Source organism: Xiphias gladius, chromosome 18 (assembly GCF_016859285.1).
Source record: "Xiphias gladius isolate SHS-SW01 ecotype Sanya breed wild chromosome 18, ASM1685928v1, whole genome shotgun sequence".
Classification (NCBI taxonomy): Eukaryota; Metazoa; Chordata; class Actinopteri; order Istiophoriformes; family Xiphiidae; genus Xiphias; species Xiphias gladius.
Window position 1 is genome coordinate 8,129,933 of NC_053417.1, and position 18,937 is coordinate 8,148,869.

The window sequence follows — 18,937 nt, forward strand, 5'->3', positions numbered from 1 at the left end:
ATGTAATCATTTAACATGCAGTATTACTGCTAGAATAAAAGCGTCATCTCCACATAGCAAAGCCTGACATATTGTGTGCACAACAGTGATATTATGCAGTTGCAGTTTCAATCGTCACAATACCTACACGCACAAAAAGGACTACACACTGTCCCTTTACACTCAGTTTAAATAGTGATAGACATGTTCTGCATGGCTACCTTCGGCCAAAGAGAAAAGTGAACTATGTGTAAATGACTGTACAGAGGAGCCAGGCTGATATAACAGTGGATAAGAAAGTTGTTTATTTGACTTGAACATAATTACAAGGAAACCAAACAGTCTGCAACATTCTAGCTTCAGTGGGAGCCGCTCTAAGTGAAACACACTCAACACAGTAGGTCATCTCAAACTGCTTTTTATTACATCTTAAATAACAGTACATTTTAATATAGTTTCTATCTTGCATCCAGCTTTCGGTTGTACACTGACTGACTTTAAAATTAAATACAAAAGGTGAAAAGGGAACAGTGGGGGTGCAGAGCTCTACAGTTATTTGATGGAGAAAGAGAGAAAAGGAAAGGGAATTTAATTAATTTTTAATATTTTTTATTTCATTTTATTTTTTGCCAACTCCAGGCCTAACGCACAATTACAGCACATTTTTTGTACAGAATGTCGCAGAGAAAAAACAGAATGGAAAAAATGTCACTACTGCTAAAGAAAGAGCGTCTCTGTTTACAAGGAGAAGGGAACAACAGAAAATTCTGCCATTCAGATGCTGCAAGATTTTTTTTTCATTTTTTATTAAAGGACAGAAAAAAACCTGTTATAAAATGTTTTTCTCGTAAGTGGAATTTTTGTTTGCTACAGTAGGAATGAAAATTTATTTGTTCCATTTGAGATTGTGTATGTTTAGGTGAATGAATGTACGTATGCATGTGTGTACAATTTAAACATTTACGTTACTTCTTAATTTGTGGAATCCCTCCCAAGTATGGACCAGGTAACCGTTTATGTAGCAGGGTTTGCTTCTCAAGTGCATAGCTTTGACATTTTAGTTAAATCATGTATGCACAGAGTAGCCAAAAACAAAAAGAAAAAAAAAAGAAAAAAAAAGAAAAAAAAGAAAAAAAAAGAAAAATATAAATACCATTGTATTGATATATTCAACAGGTTATTTTCTTAAAGAAAAACATCAAAGGACTTAATTCCATATGCACCTTTTTAAGCAATTCTACAGCATGCGATTCTAAGAGATAACCCACCCATGGCAGACAACCAAAATCTTTTTTTTTTGTTTTTAACTTAAAAAGTTTCAATATCATTATTTTCAAACATTGATTTATACAACATGTCATTCACAGAGTAGTAACTGCATTTCCAAGCACGGAATGGGCACCTCTGTTAAAAGAGAAACTTCCGGATTGCAACCGGGCTAAAGTGGAGGTACTCCCTACCCGACCAAATCACATCACCGGTCCCAACCACGGGCAACAGAAACCAGGGAAAACAAAACTCAACTGAAGGAGAAAAAAAACAGAAGAAAGAAATAAAGAAAAAAATAAGGATAAAAAAAAGGGGGGCAGGGTGGATTATGATCCGATGGGTTAATCTTCATTTAATTATTCTACACTGTCGCCAGACAAAAAGGTGTAAGAATGGTTAAAATGGTTTGTTTTTTTTTGTTGTTTTTCGTTTTAAAAACGAGCATTCATTATCATAAACAGCATGTGCTTGGTTAGTTAACTTTTTTTTCTTTAGACATTATTCTATATATGCAAAGTTTAATTTTTGTGCAAACAAAGATTTGTGGACTACACTGGAAAAAAAGAAACAGAAAAAGTATCATGGGACTAAATATACAGAAGGGCCAGAAGTGGCTTGAGGACTCCCTGTTGAAGCTCAATTCTCTCGCTTTGTTCTCCAGTGGGATAAAGCTGGACAAAAATGACATGATCTGGAGGTTCTTTTAGTTTTCAACATAAAACATTCTCTAAAATGTGTAAAGACTAGGAAATAAAACAAAGCTTTGATCCTCATTTTAAACATTAACTGACAGTTCACCGATCTACTTCTCTTTAACCAAAAAATAATAATGAAAACAACAAAGAAACAAAAATAAACATGGCCAAAAAGCTATTAAGAGTTAGATCACTGTCATGTAATAACCTTCACTCAGACCTGTGTATAATGAGGACGCAGGACATGTTTGCTTGGTGGCGGCGGCAGCGGTGGTGGGGTGTTTGTATTTTCACTTACTACAATACCAAACCATGGTCATGGGAGGAATGCACGATTTTTCCCTCCATTCCATTTAGAAACCACTAAATTCCTCAAGCTTTTTTTTTTCTTTTTTTGTAGCTGAATGAGTGACAGACAATTGTGCTCTTTTAAATGAGAAGAAGAGAGAGAGAATTTTTGCCCTTGATAGTTTTTTGGGGTGTTTGGAGTCAGTATCATGGTGTTTTTGAAAAGATTGGATATGCAATAAAATCGAACATTGTGATGTTGGAATGGTCTTCCACTCAACTTTGGAGTCCGGATGCCATCTGAAAAAAAAAAAGACAAAAGACAAAAGACAAAAAATGCTCACATATTTATTTTAGTCATGTTTAAGAGGGGAAATTTCAAGTCTAATCTCAATATCAAGTTACTACAAGATCAGGAAGAAAATGTTACTCCATGATAAAGAAAAAAAAAAAAAAAGACATCTTATTGGATGAAAAACACTTTAAATCCAATGAAATCTAACAGAGGGCCACTCAGGTAAGATAATTTCACTATATTTAGCAGATGTGTTTTGCTTGATGTTTGGTTTCACTTCATGTTTCATATTTTGCACCTTCATTCCAAACCCCCAGATGGCAGTAAATACAAACTCTAGATGAGGCTCCATGCTGTTAATAAACCATCACTATTAGTGCTTTCACACATGCACTGCAACCCTGAACTTATCTAGACATTACTCGGAGGAGCTGTCTGTGAGAATGGAAATGTCCGAATCAGTTGAACCGGCATTAAATGGACTTTACCCCACAAGCTCCCTAGTACAAGGTCTGTGTATTGTCCGACTGAGTTGATGTGTGAATAGAGCCGGTCATTGTCCGGAAAATTCACAGTGAGCGAGTGGGCGAGTTGATGACGTTTCTGTTATGTGACTGGTGCGAAACTGGAAGATTAGAAACATCTGAGGGTGACGAGGAAGCGTCATTTACACGAAGACGCCAATGAAAATGTCTAACTGGAGAGCCAAGATTCAGAAACTGAAATCTCTGGTTGTGTGCTGCATGTGTGAAAGGGCAACTCTGGACAATGTCGGGACCTGATTCTGCGGACTTTGTACAGAGTTCATATGAGAAAACGGCTTCTGCCAACCATCCATTGTTGCTCACCAGAAAACCGTCCCCTTGGTTCATTTACCTTCAGACTCTAGTTCCAGATCTTGAGGAAGCTGTCCCAGGACCCTGTTGCCACTGCCATGCCGTCATCGGTTACACCCAAGCAGCTCACCCGGTTATCATGACCAGCCAGGACACCTACAAAGACAGCAGAGGCTGAGATATAGCAACAACCCTGCTCTGTCTGGTCGATATCATATTCTAGACTATACTTGGCTATGAATACCGAATTACTGGATATCAGCAAACACTGTACGTGACAAACTGTGTGTTCATAATTTCTACATTAATGACATTTCTGTGGAAACCTGAGCTGATTCCTAAAAAGGTGAAACATGTGGAAAGGGTGAAAAATAGGCGAGGTGAGGCTGGTTTCAGGGCATTTGGGGTCCCAATACCTGCTTGCCTGACATGATGTTGTTGTTTAAAACCTCAGAGCTGCGCAGATTCCAAATTACACTGGCTTAGCTTTCAGACAATTATTTAAGGCTAATACTGACCCAGTATCCTAATAATCAATATTCCACCAACCGATGGATGAAATAAGTAAGTGTGTGTGTGTATTGTATTTGAAATAGCCTGCTCAGATGTGGGCCTCTTCTGATCCCTATCCCACTATGCAGTCAATAGCTGTAAAGTATTTATGACACCACAGGGGCTCCTCACTGCTGGAGCAGGTGACGTTTGCTGCTCTCCCAGATGTACGGTATATTAACACTTTTTATACTCTGGCAAAAACAAAACAAAAAACAAAACAAAACAAAAAAAACAAAACAATGGATCATTTTATGTTTTGCTTCATACATACATTTAACTGCCAGTGTATAAACAGGACTCTAGAAAAATTGCTTCCTGCTCAATAGTTTGTTTGAAAAAAAAGGAAGGCTTGTCACTTCTGCAGAGTGCAGTCCTCATCTAGTCTAGTGTGCATGATCCTGTCTGCAGGGAAAGATTCCAAAGCACTACTTCACCAAATACTAACATACAACCAAAAATGTTATACAAATAAACATATACAAAATGATACAGCCATCACCTGTATATTGAACTATATATAGACCCCACTGGTACAGCAACAATGTCAGACCTGCTGCTCTTTAGTAAAGGGAAATGCAAGTGTTTTTTGTAGGGTTGTACATGGCACAATGTGAAGCCCTAGGTCTGTTGTACTGTCAAGTAGGTTTACTACATGAAAATACTGCTAAAACACCAACTACCAGTAAAGAAGTCACTCTCTGTGTATATAATTTCAATACAACATTGGCAAAATGACAATATTGTTAATCTTGCATTTTTGACTGATTTAAAGGAAGGTCACCATCTTAAATTTAGTCTCTAAAACCACAAATTCCTCCAACCCTACTCCGATATCCTGATAAGGCCAATTATTATTCCTCAATATACCCTCTAAATAGAAAAGGTATGTACAGTGGCTATAAAAAAGTATATGGAAACACTGATCAACAAAAAAAAAATGACTTGCCTCTATGTGGACAGGTCTGTGACAGATTAGCATCATCCAGCCAGGTAATTTTCACTCCCATTCTTCTTTGCAAAACTGCTTAAATTCTGTCAGGTTTTACGGGGACTGTGAGTAAACAGGAATTTTCAAGTCCTGCCACATATCCTGGTTTGGACTGGGGACTTTACCCTCTACTTTCACAAGCCTCGCAGGTCCTGGTGCTAAAAAAGAACCCCTACAGCATGGTGCTTGAATTGTGCACGTCAACTGATGCGTGATGTTTGATTTGCACCAAATACAGTGCTCAGTATGATGACCAAAAAGCCACTTTTGTCTGATCATAAATTTCTTCCACTTTCTTTCCGAGTGTTTGAGTTGCCTTCAAGCAAACGCTAGTCCACATGTCATGTGAGTTTTTTAAACAAGCATAAAGCTGCAACTTGTGAAGCAGTCAGGCAATAGTTGTTGTATGACTGTGTCTCCCATCGAAGCCACGGAGTGTCCACAGACCTCTGATGATCGGCTGTATTATGTAGCAGTGCTTTGAATGATTTTCTTGTTACTGTTGCCTGATTGGTACTACTCGGATAACTTTTCACAGGTTTGTTTGGAAAAGTTCAGTTGCCTTCATAATGCAGTTTGTAACAGTATACCCAATAACCAACTGTTGAACCGTCTGAACACGGATATATAAAATCAAAACTCTATGGTCACACCATGATAAAGTCCAGGGAAAGGCACTGTAGAACACAAGATGTGCATACTACAACAAACTAACTTATACAAACACATTTTACAATTGCAGTTAGGCTTATCACAATAAACTGAATCCCACATCTCCACTCTGGAGCTTTAGATATCAGTTTGATACCTTTGTACAACAGGAAAGTAGTAAAAGACTTGCCTCAACAAAAAAAACAAAAAGCACATAACCATTTTTCATTTTTTTCATATTGCCTACACTTGTATCAGTCAAAAATGTAACCGATTACAGCAGACTAAATGGTATTACTTTAAGTACTATATCTTTAGTCAAAAGGATAAATGGTTCTTTTGATTTTCGATCTGTTACAGTGAATAAATATTAATCTTTCTTATATATCACTGCCACAATTAAAATCGAGGTATTGTTATGTCATGTCGTCCACCTCTGACGTGACTGAGGCTTGTTCCCTCACAAGAACTTGTCCAAGTTGATGCATTAATCTCACCATAATTCTGACGTGGTCTTTTGATGACATTCATAAGGGCCTCAAGGCCAACTAATTTGTACATTTTATTTGTTTGCTCTTAAATCTACCTCGCCCTGCAGTAAAGCATATATCTTCTCAGAGCAGTGCTAAACTTTACAGAAAAGAGACTGGTGGAAAGCGACTAAAACCTTGATCAAGTTCTGGACAATGGCTGGGACAGATATGCTCAGTTTCTCCCTACACCTCTACTGCACATTTCTGACCGAGCTGACACTGAACCCTGACGTTTACTGCTGGTTAATTGGAGAGCTGAAAGTGCCACAACTGTAATGAAGCAGGCCGGAAAATACTGACTTCATGACATTTGTGGCCAACTATCCTATAAAACTTGGAAGTGGAAAATACTTGATCAGTTGTTGGTTTTTACTTGATCAGTGTTTCAGGGTGAATTTTTGCTTGAGGCGTTGCTAATTTACCTAAAATATGTCTCGTGTCCAGTGTCTATCAGACATATTTTGATGTAGTATGTGTTTATTGTGCCATTAGTTCCCTGTATTAGCATAGAGAAGTCTGTCAGGGCCGCATATTCCTTTTGCCCTGTATGGTGTCTTACCTGCACGGTCGGCCTTCAAAGTGTCCCAGACGTTGCAGTTGAAATCGTCATAGCCAGCCAGCAGTAGGCGGCCACTCTTGGAGAATGCCACGGAGGTGATACCGCAAATGATGTTGTCATGTGAGTAAACCATCAACTCCTGATCAGCACGCAGGTCAAACAGCCGACAGGTGGCGTCGTCTGAGCCCGTGGCAAAGGCGTTGCCATTGGGGAAGAACTGCAACAAAGGTCAAGGGAGATTTCTCAGTGTTGATACTTTTGTACATGCATCCTTTATCCTTTAGAATGATTGCAGGAAATTATAAATATGCCTTTATTTAGTCATTGTGATTAATTTCATTGTCCAGAAACAGTGTAAAAGTAAGTAGTCACGCCTTTTACTGAGCTATTGGTCACTTGAAAGTGTACATATGTGGCACCAAATAATTTCTTTTTTTTTTTTTTTTTTTTAGAGACTTTGTATATGTATGACTATATGGATTACTATTTCAGTAACAATTATCTAGTACGCAAGACTATGAACTCCTTTGTATTAATTTTGCAGCAGAAAGTTATAATAGTTCCATTAAAATGCATTGAAAGGACTCAGCTCTGCAAGAAACACGATTAATACAGCTTTGAAAGACAAACCTTTCAAATGCATTGTCATTGTAATGGTCACCATCACCGGATCTGAACAATCTGCACCTAAATTTGCAATTTGCTTATAAAACTTGTGATAATACATGGACTAGCCCTTAAGGACTTAAGAGCTGCTTTGTCAGATTTGATTTGGTTGCGTTTTGAATGTCTAGAAAACTTGACACCTTGAAACAATTCGTATATAACATGTAAGAGAGCACGTGTGCATGTGGGGTCTTACGCAGATGGCGTTGATGTCTGACTCGTGGCCAGTGAAGGTCTGTCGGCACATTCCTTCTCTGATGTCCCAGAGCTTGGCCGAGGCATCGCAGGCTCCAGACACAAACAGCCTGGTGTCCGGTGCCAGAGAGAGACTCATGACATCACCGGTGTGACCAGCAAATGTAGTTGTCTGCTGACCAGTCTCAATGTCCCACAGAGCACTGCAAGAAAGCAGAACAAACAACATCAAATTACAGCTGCAATATACAGTACAAAACAACATCTAGAGTAATTCAAGAAGGAAACTGGTTGACCCATGACGTGATGCTGGTGGCTGTATGAAGTCAAACTAATCCAGGAAAACCCAATATTTGGGGTTAAATGTTGACTTGGATTTAAAAGGTAACTCCCTAGTAGACAGTGTTGGCTGGGAATTTAAATCTTTTAATCTGAGAAACTGATATTTCAGTTATGATTCCATAAATATTGTTGACAACCATAAAAAGTTACAGGGGACAGACTAAATAATATACGACAACCCTGCAAATAAATTTTCATGAAAAACTATTAGAGTAATTTTTGAGGTCCAAGTTTGTGGTGGTGTTGGATCAAACTACATTGGGTGCAGTATCACAACTCACCAGGTGGTGTCTCCAGAACTGGTAACAATCTGGTTGTCATCCAGGAAGCGACAGCAGGACAGGTAACCTGTCAGTAAACAAACACACTGATTGAATAACTCATTTATGATTAACTGTCTTTCCTATTTAATTAAGAACTACAGGCTTCATTTCCTTACTGTCTGCAAAGAGAAAGAACTCTTATTCCAAATCATCACCACACACTCTCAGACAACTTTTTTTTCTGGATGTGGGGGAGATGAATTGACTAACTCACTACCAGAAACAGAGAAAAGCTTTAGGGCATCTAATGGGTCATGACTTGCTTCAATGGTTCATCCTTTATTAGCTGGCAGAGTGTATGTACCCCTCCCTATAGTGAGGGAACTAGAACTAAAATGCTGACACACTTCCTGCATCATGTGACACTGATCAGATGAATGCTCCTTGCCTAAGAGCTCAACACTTTCATTAGTCTGAGCTGGGATATGGCTCGACCATCTCCTGTTTTTATAGAGACAGACACACCATGTGACTGGCATATTTTAGATGTGAAAATAATTAAGGTTACACAAGTATATGGGATTCAAATAGAAAGAAAAGAACATACTGTATATCAAAAAATAAAAGAAGGGCTTGCATTTGACTTGCTATCTGTAGGAGGACTTAAGAAAATATATGTAAAATGCTCTCATCAGTCCAGGTAAAACGTCCCATCCTTACTACCTGATAGAAGCTACATTTTCTCAATATGTGATTTGTATGATATCTTCTCCTCCCAAAGGAAAACATAAATAAAAACTTAAGTGTGAAACGCAAAATACCTTTAAAAATGCAGATTTTGAGTGTTCTGTCATGTCATTTTGTACATCCTTTAGGTATCCTTTTGTATAAAGCAGTGCACATGGGCTGGGTGAACATGATCATGCTGAATGTTGTCAACTGATGTTTCACATTTTCCAGTTACTTCTCACTTTCATTCAATCAAGCGTGTGTATATCGTAGAGGAGATTTAAAGGCGTACCTCTGTTTCTTCTAGACTGGTAAATAATGAGCCGTTAATGCTTACGCTGGCTATGTAGCAATTACAAAAACTTGAAATGTGCTCCTTTAACATTAATTCTTTGGATCAAAAATTTCATTTAGAATTTGCCATAAGTCCTATGTAATATTTCTTCATAGTATGAATAATAAATATCAGCAGTGACTGTTGAATGCTTATGAGTGACCAATCTGGACAATTCATTATTCCTGAATGGAGGATTGGTCCAAGACTGTGTTTTTGTTGCTGCTGACTGAGGGCCATCCTCTCTTGTATGTGATGCCCGAAACCAGACTACGTTACCTGACATTTTGCAGTTAGTCACAACTCAAATTAGATTATTCCTTTTGATGCCAAAATGGATTGGTGTCATTATACACCACCTGTGTGCTAGAGTGACACAACTTTAAAGAAGCTAAGTTGTGTGTCAATTTAGTGTCTTTCACACAAATAAAGGACAGGGGTCAGCACTGAGGCATTAATTAAACGAAACTATGTGAAACTGGGTTCAAAAGACCGCTTTTATTGTCCTATAGTCTACAGAATCTTTTTGAACTGTAGACAATTTCTGAGGGAAACACTTAATATTAGATACTGAGGACATCAGGACATATATGAACTAATGACAGACTGATGGGTAAATGGGTACACGCCTACCTGTGTGCCCGGCCAGCTCACGGCTGACACGCACATTTCCCTCACGGGTCTTCAGGTTGTAGATGGAGCAGATGTTGTCCAGGCCACCACACGCTACGTAGTTCCCAGAAGGGGCATAAGCGCATGTCATCACCCAGGAGGAGCGCAGCGGGATGGCGTGGACCTGGAAGAGAGGAGGAAGATTTGATATTGGATAGTATGCAGTGACAGATGGGAGAGAGAGGGGAGAGCATGTGACAAAGTCTGTCTGCAATATTAACTTAACCTTTCAAGGGCACAGTGCCCACTATAAATAGCATTACTTGGTGCCCTCAAACAGTTGTGAATTGTTTTATAATGAACTCAGCATTTTGTCAATCTAAATGAAACCAGCTGCCAGAAACGTGGGAGTAATTGTCAATTCTGAGCTTGACGAACACGTAAAGACAATGGGTCACCTGAGAACTATTCACCAAACCAAGTCATGGTGAAAGTCAACCATACACATCTTTTGATGTTTAGACTACCTTTATTCTGGCATCAATCAAGCCTCCTATTTTCAGTTCTTTGAATCTTTGATTTGCACTGGTGGTTCTAGAGCGAACTCCCTTTGTAATATTTTATTATGCCATAATTTCTCATTTTACTCTATTTTGATGCTAACATTTGCTTTTTGTTGTTCATGTGCCACAGCAATATACGTTGGAATTATTACTGTTCACTGAGTCAACAAAAAGAGAACTAAAAGAACGAACAAAAACAACAAAACAGCAGAGACTTATTTGTAATGTGAATGCTTGCACATTCAGTAGCTGAGCACAACACCTGCAATACTATTCTGAACTCAATACACACTAAAAATGCATATGCTTGAAAACACACACACACACACACACACGCACACGCACACACGCACACACGCACACACGCTAAACAAACTGCAGGCACCTTTTTACTTCTAAAAGTATAAGAAAGCACAATAATTACATGGCCACTGAGATTGTTTCAGGTCATTGGGATGTGTTTTTTTTTTTTTTTTTTTTTTTTATTACCTTGTTTGTGGTGTAGCTGTCCCAAATAATGAGTTTGCCATCCTGGGAGGCACTGACCAAAAGCCTGATGAAAAGAAAGATAAGACAGCTCAAACTATAGAACAATTTAAAACGACCAGTCCCTTCAAGCCTCAGGAAAGGCTTCAGGTCAGTTTGAACCAGCAGACAAACAGTGAAAGAATGGCGACATGCAGGTTGTGTCTGGTTAATGGCCATTTTGGATGTACTTTAATACACACAACATGTGGCATTATCAGCTAATTATGTGATAGATATGTTTCTGAATACATCTGTAATATACTGGTATTCAATTCCTGTCATCTGTGACCATCACAATGGCTAATTGCTTTTTGAATATTTTAATTAACTTTATCTGAATATATGACTGCATTGAAATATTGGAAATTACATTGAAATGCGGAGGTGATTGGCCTGTATCCATAGCTGGTGTACACTGTAGGAACTGTATGTATACAAAAAGCTACAATTCTTGCATTGTTAACCTGCCCTCAACGTCAGCACCTTAATCTCATAGTTATTGTTTCATTTTAAACCCAATGTGCTGGAGTTCGGAGTCAACACAACAGAAAATGTGTCGCTGTCCAAACACTTAAAGACTGCACTGTATATTGTTTGGGGTTTGCAGTTCCTCCATGTACTTTGTTTTATTGATTATGGATATTATGTGTAATTGTAATGGGGAAAAACAAGAAGAGCAATTTATTTTTCTATGAGGGAATATGACAACAGATATATAAGTGATCCAGGTCAGATGATCCAATCTGCTGTCTATATATGTTGTGTGGAGTATACGAAGTCAAATCATGTTCGGTAATGAATTTAAAAGTTTTTAATCTAGTACTTGTATACAAGATAAATGTGCCACAGCATTATTTGAAAGCTGCTGCTGCGCATCAATATCACAGTATTACACAAAACTAACAGAGCTAATCCTAAAATCATCTGATGTAGAGAGCTGAGGCTCTGTTTAATTCTAATACAGTATAAATTACTTTCAAGACCATTTTTTTTACTTTCAATATTTTATGTGCCTCAAACACACAGACAGCAAACCCTGTTCTTGCCTTTTAGAGAGGGCTGTGAGGTATCTCTGTGGCTGTGCTATTTGGGTGAATCCAACAAAAGTAACCACAGTGACAGTCCCAATGCACATAGGAAGAAAAAAAAAAAGGAGTGAACACACCAAGGCCTGCTGGGACCATGCATATCTTAACTACCAGGCTGGCAGGAACACGCTCACATGTGCACACTCCAGCAGATAATAAGCGAGGGACAGAATGGCTTGTGTTGGGAATTCTAGTCTAGAAGAGCCTTAAAGTGAACACATTAAACTCAAATAATCAAACCCTAGGATGATGTCATAAGGAGCAGAATGGACTACCTTTAGATCAGACTCCAATTTAAGACTTCTGGTGCAACGCAAGCGAGCGTGTGTATGTCAGCTAGGGGACGATGATGCAATGCTTTGAGGTGGTTACAAACTAGAGCCCCTTCATCAAGAGGACTGGGAACAGACGCCCAGTTTTTTGAAAGAACAAAACGAACCATGCTCATTGCATTTATTGGTCTTCTTTGCCATTTTTCCCTAATAATTTTTAAAACTGAACGAAAACACAATTTTGAATTTATAATGAAATTGTGTTGCTCATTTATCAGGTCCGTTTGAGTAACTATGTGTAACTGTCAAGTGACATAGTCAAGTGCAGGGAGCAGAGTGTGTGTTGGGCAGTAGTTTTGCTAAGCTGAAACAGCAGCAAAAGAAAGTAGGAGAACAAAAGATATAGCCACACTTTCCATTATGTCAAATATTTGTCATTCTTGTTGTGAACCTCAGCTACTGTAAATGGCTTCCATGGTAAACCAAATGCAACTTCCGCGGCTTCATTAACAAAGTGTACCGTTGTGTGATGAGGTATTGGAGTACAACTTTGGAGGCTGGAGTGCATGATGAGTCAAAGTTTACATGAGTCACAATAATTAACGGCCTAATAATAATAAATGGTCGATAACATTTTTTTTCACTGATGCAAACGTTTGATCACAAGCTAACTTTTTGTCTGTTAAATTAAATGTTCTGCAACAATTGAAATGAAATGATATTGATATGAAATGACTGAATGTTTAATTCTTAACAAATCAAGACTGATTTGAAAAATCATCTTAATTCTAGACCCTATTAACTTAAGGCAACTGTAAGAAGATCAGTCTTATATGAGTAGAGCCATAACAACAACAACAACAAAAATCAAACAACTGTTGGGTCAACTGTGGTTATGATGAAATCTTTTCATGTGGGCCAGGAGCTCTTAGTTCTACATTCAAGCTCCTTCCTTTGGTGGCTATACAAAGTACTACTGTACAAAGTGTTAGTAAAAAACTTTCTATCTGAAAACAATGCTCGTGGAGAGTGAAATATCTGACTTCTCACATGCACTGACATAAAACCACAGAGGAACAAAGTAACTCTTCCCTTGACAGATTAGGACAGTGATTTGGCTACAGTTATTGAGTAATGTTGGGCACGGAATCACTGAACACAATTTGTCTCGTAACATATTAGTAGGGAGCTCATATTAAAGTTGTTTGGAGAGGGACTGTCACACTAACAGTAGCAGTCACAATGTACTATATGGTTGCCATAGTTGGTGCCTAACCAAACTAAAAGTGTTTGTTTCCTTTTTCATTAGACATAATGACCTTGTAAAAGTAAGGTTGGGCTACCAAAAATAAATTAGACAACTAATTTTTTTTTAAGTTTAATTATCATACAACCACTGCAAATCTTTTTGTCTTACAGGTATTTCAGTATTATAAAATACTTATTGGTGTAGTTGTGGGGTCCATACAGTACTACACCCTGAACATTTTATTCGACATGATTGGCTACTGAAGGGAAGTCGAACTAACTGATGGGGTTCTTACACTGTTGGAAACCCACCCCAGTCCAAGTAGCGTCTCCGTCATGGCTAAAAAAAATAGCAGACTTAGCCTAGTCTATAGGTCAAAACATCTTTGTGTGACCTTCTTTCTGGGTGGCTGTAGTCTAATAAATACCCCAACTCCTCTGGGAAGTGAAACATTTACAGATCAAACAAACAAACAAACAAACAAATAGGAAGAGCTGATAGTGGGTAAACACAGAGGTATACTTTTTCTTAGGTAAATGACTGGGAGGATGATGAGGTGACATAGCAGTTTGCAATGGCCTCTCTACGGACTGATGCACACCAGCACCACAGTGATTTAGTTGTTGGTTGCTGAGGTGAGAGGCGTGTACAACTCTAGGGGAAAAGGCTTTATGCGAAGTGAGGAGTGTTGCTTCATCTGCCTTGGCTATCATCCTCACAGCTCTGAAAAGGCTGACTCCATTTTGAGTATTTTCCCTACCCACATACCCCACCCCCAATGCACACAAACACGGCAGACAGACACACAACACAGTAGACATACTCAAATAGAGTGACTGATGAATGCCCAATGTGCTTTTGACAAAAAATGCATTACCTATTGTGCATGTTCACGAATATCGTACTGTTGAATTGTAACAACATTGAGTATATTTAATCTGACAGATTGATTTGGACAGATGCAAGAGTGAGCTCTTGTAGAAGGTCATGATTTGACGAGGACCCTCGGGAGACGTAACTAGCACAAAGACAGTCGACCGCTGTTTTATATCAATATCCTGCATTTAGGGCAAGGGGGCTGGGTAATGGGATGAAATATTTAGTTAATGGACAGAATAGAGAGGAATGGGATTACCTCGAGTCAGTGCCCCAGTGCATGGCATAGATTTTAGCCAGATGCCCCCTCAGTGTCCGTCTAGTGCGCATCTGAATTCGGCCAACAGGGTCGATGTTAGCTGTGATCTAGAGAGGGTTAAGATCAGAGAAAAAGTCACTTTGAGATCACTATAAACTCTTCCGCTGTTTGCACTCAAACGTCAAGTAGTTTAGCTTGGTGAGGTGGTACTTGTTCAAGATTTAAAGATTAAAATAAAATAAATGGAAAAAAAACGAAAAGAAAAGAAGAGAATGCGGGTTTAACACTACCCAGCCAAACACTGAAGTTGATTTTAGTTAATTTTATAATATATCTTATCATGGTTAAATAATAAACAATCGTGAGTTAGGACCAGGGTATTAACATATTTCTTACCTGAGACAGGGTAGCATCCGCACACGCTTTCCTGGCATCCTGAAACACAACAACCCAGTCAAATCTGTTTCAGACCACTAACTCTTCACAATTTGTTTAACATTAATTAAAAAAAACATCCTGGCAAACCTGAATACTTTTTGAGGACCACACAATAAACCAAATTGTTAGTATAGTTTCGGTGCTGGCAATAAAAGTCATATTATATTAGTGATCAATTTTGAAAAGTACTTAGCTCCATGTATAACACGTCTCTTTCACAAACACCTTTGGGGTCTGCATTATAATGTAACATTATAACAGCATTATAGGTTTGACCTCAGTGACACTTTTTAAGTCTTTCACTATTAAATCACAGTGCTATGTCAAAATTAAATAATAAATATTTAAATATATAAATGTGGCAATGTTAGTAACCATTTTAATAATAAAAAAATGTCATTATGTCATTATGGAGCAATACAAGTGGAAAAATTACAGCATATAAACTTTGCATCCCAAAGGATAACCCTCACAATTAAGGAGGATTCTCACTTGGTTCCATATCACGATAATGATGTTAATAGGAACCCTATGCAGGCTTTAGCAGATGGCTTTAACTTAATGCTGCAACAGTCAACTGTGACATGTAGTACAGTGGCTCATAATGGAATCCCATGGCTGTTTTTGGTGGCTGATTTACAGCATTGTAGGCAAGGTATTCGGTGAATATGATTGTTAACATTATGTCACTGGATATAAAACCTGTTAAGGGTTTTTGATCTCTGAACACTTAACTAAGACAGACCTGTGTTTTGAATTACAAATCTGAGTACTATTTTTACCGAACAGGCTAACTAACAAAATGACTTCATTTGTGCTATGTCTTTATAATGTCAACATTAAAGGACAACTGTCAGAATGGGAAGCTTCTCAGTGAAAAGTCTGTTTTCATCAACACCAGCGTGAAATATCAGTCTCTGGTGCACAAAACTTAACTGATAAAATGTTAATCTGGTTTGTAAACTAATGGGACAAAAATACAACAAAAAACTGGCAGACCTGAGGACTGTGAAGGACTTACTCTGATCTGGTTCTTGAGCTGCTCAGCCTCCTGGCGTAGCTGATCCAGTTCACTCATTTTCCTCTGCTAATGGTGTGCTTCGCTCCGCCGCCTAGACTCTTGCTGATCTGGAGGAGACAAGAAATGAAAGGCTCAACATACTATACCATGTAGAGTATACTATACCTAATATATACCTATTCCAAATATAGCTCATTTTATGTTTGTAGTAATAGACAAAAGGTAAAATTAACTAAGTCATACTGTTGACGTTTTACTCTGAATTATATTGCACCACAGTACCATGTAAAATATTGGCCAAAGTGTAAAGAAATTATGTGCTTTGTCTTCCATAATGACTTTGGACATAGTTAACTCAACAAAATGCAGCTAAAGATCAGTTTCTTAAATCCAATATGTAGGGCCCGGACAAAGTAGCAGTGAATCACAATAGCCCAACACTCTCTAGACAGCTCAAGACTTGTCCTCGCCAGCTTGAAACTGTTACCTAGCAACAAGCACTACAAGCTACTTTAGGCTTAAGATAACAATTTTCAGGATGATGTTGACTTTCTTCTCTCTCCCAAAACACAGCGAATCCTTGGGTAAACATTGGGCCACACTAAGCAGCTGATAACCATTCCCTCACAGCCAAGACAAAAATAAATAATAATAATTAAAGCTTAAAAAAAATACACTCGACCATAGGGACCAAAACGTACCCACCTACTGACTGTCAAAACTAAGGATTAAGAGTCCAGATATCAAGAAAGTAGAGAGGCAGACCAAAAGACTAGCTTGGGTTTTGTTGCACTACTGGAACCTCAAAGAGCTCAGTTGATGGGCATGGTCTGCCGAAGCTGTCAGTGCTCTGGCCTCTGGACTCTAAACTCTCCTCCAATGTCATCCCTGTAATCCTGGGACACAGTTGATTCAGCTCCTCCAGCCAAATCCGGTTAAGACAAAACCTGCTGATGATCCTAAAAGCAGTGGCTATCCCGCTGACCCCAATCCTCTGGTTGACGCTCTTAGCCCTGACACTTTCACTCTCCATAGAAAGAAGACAAATTCTTCTAGAAGAAAAAAAAAAAATACTATTCTAACAGTTATGAAGTCTTGCTTACAGGCTTGTAGGCATCCTTGACACTGACAAAAGACAGATGGAAGGGTGTACAATACTGCTTTAAGTGTCCATATAAGTCACAGCAAGTCAGCAGATAAAACTTTCCATTGAAACAGTTAACTCCATGATAATTTATAATTTCAGTGACCACATGCCGTGAAGTAAATTGAAAAACTGTCTTCCTTTGATGCTCTCCCCTCACCCTGCCAAGGACCAATAAGCCTCACTATTTTTTAAAAAGTAAATTTCATAACAGGACACACTAAGTAAGATTGCTTGCTATCTGTCAAATACAAGCTAACTACAGTACCATTTGTACTGCAAACAAACCTTACCTCCCTGTTTCCCTGGGTTTCGATATAGGTTCTTTGTCCTGGGGAGTGTCAAGACCTTCTGAATGAATACCTTATCCTTCAAGCGCCTGACATCTTCGATGCTACCTGTCGCCTGATTGGCCAGTGCTGATAAATGGGTCTGCATCTACGCAAGGCGCCTTAACCCCCTAATCTTTGTGATAAAAACATCTCATGGTAATATCACTGGCTAATTCTTGTCTTCACTGGAATAGCCCTCTGTGTAACAGGTAATGAAACCCCACATTGGACAGTGAGAGCTATAAAAAGATCAGCAGATTTTACCAAACACATACCGAACTGTAAAATGTGAACATTTGAAAAAGTTGTGTTAGGCCAAGGATACGTTCCACTGGCTGATATGGTCTAGGTTAGGGTGATTCAAACACTGCACTTTATGAATAACTCAACGACAACACTTCTACTGCTGAAAATTCTCTTTCATGTCCAAAATTATTACAGACCTTGCAGCTAAAGTAACCTTTCCCCTGAAGCATTGCAATACAATCTATGTTTGTTTTCATTTTCTGTATATATATTTTTCTCATTATGTGTTTTTACCTTATTTGAATTATTTATTAAAATGGCACTGAAAGGCAAAATTGCATGGTGGGATGCAATTTTGAGATGGTGAAGCATGGCAGTGAGTAACATGCAGTTTTGTCAGATATAGCACTTGATATTCAGGCATTGCTGTTGAATATTTGTAGAATACCTAAGAAACTTTGTCTCATTCTGTCAGTAGTTAAGTGTTCTTTGTAAAAGTTAGCCCATTTCTGTAACGGAAGAATGCAAAGGGCCAGTAATCCTGCTCCCAAAACATACTTGCTCCCTATCCAAAACTTTACCACGGCTCAGGAAATATGGGGGTGGAGTCTATAGTGCTAAACGTTGCTGACTGCTCACACGAGCTTTGTGGCTGCTACAACATGTGAGCAGCATCCATTCTGTCTGCAAGCAAGCACTGGTTGTCCCGGCTTTAAATGACCATGAGGACACAACCATTATATCCTTTGCAGGCTACTAGCTTGTTTAATGAAGTGGTCAGGCAATCCTTTTCAGTTTGTCTGGGAATATCTGATCATATAAATGTACTTGGTTCAGGAGGTCATTACTCACTAATAAATGCTATATCACATAACCTATACCAGTGGACTACAGGATAATAAAGGAGGCTGGATATAAACTCCACTTAGCTATAGCTCCTGCACAAATGACAAAAAGACATACATGCGATTGAGGCATCAATATTTCAATACATTTTTTTTACAGGTTTTGTCAATGGTTTACTCTTACAGGAGCAAGGAAGATACGAATTGATCAAGGTGAGCAATTCCATTATGGCTACTGAGCTTTGTTAAATTTCATTAATTAAACATAGCCTACATGTTTACACTAG

At 38.5% G+C, this 18,937-nt stretch overlaps 1 protein-coding gene across 1 annotated transcript in view; it reads right to left on the bottom strand.

Moving 5' to 3' along the window:
* Positions 1-381: 381 nt before the first annotated feature.
* Positions 382-18,937, bottom strand: part of LOC120803680 (guanine nucleotide-binding protein G(I)/G(S)/G(T) subunit beta-1) — a 41,239-nt gene continuing 22,683 nt past the window's right edge. The window contains exons 2-11 of the mRNA XM_040152411.1: positions 16,084-16,190; positions 15,021-15,059; positions 14,625-14,731; positions 10,842-10,905; positions 9,811-9,973; positions 8,133-8,199; positions 7,511-7,712; positions 6,649-6,865; positions 3,403-3,518; positions 382-2,531 (exon numbers count right to left, since the gene is read on the bottom strand). Of these exons, the coding sequence (XP_040008345.1) occupies positions 3,412-3,518; positions 6,649-6,865; positions 7,511-7,712; positions 8,133-8,199; positions 9,811-9,973; positions 10,842-10,905; positions 14,625-14,731; positions 15,021-15,059; positions 16,084-16,140 (1,023 nt within the window). The 5' untranslated portion in view covers positions 16,141-16,190 and the 3' untranslated portion in view covers positions 382-2,531; positions 3,403-3,411. The remainder of the gene's footprint in view (positions 2,532-3,402; positions 3,519-6,648; positions 6,866-7,510; positions 7,713-8,132; positions 8,200-9,810; positions 9,974-10,841; positions 10,906-14,624; positions 14,732-15,020; positions 15,060-16,083; positions 16,191-18,937) is intronic.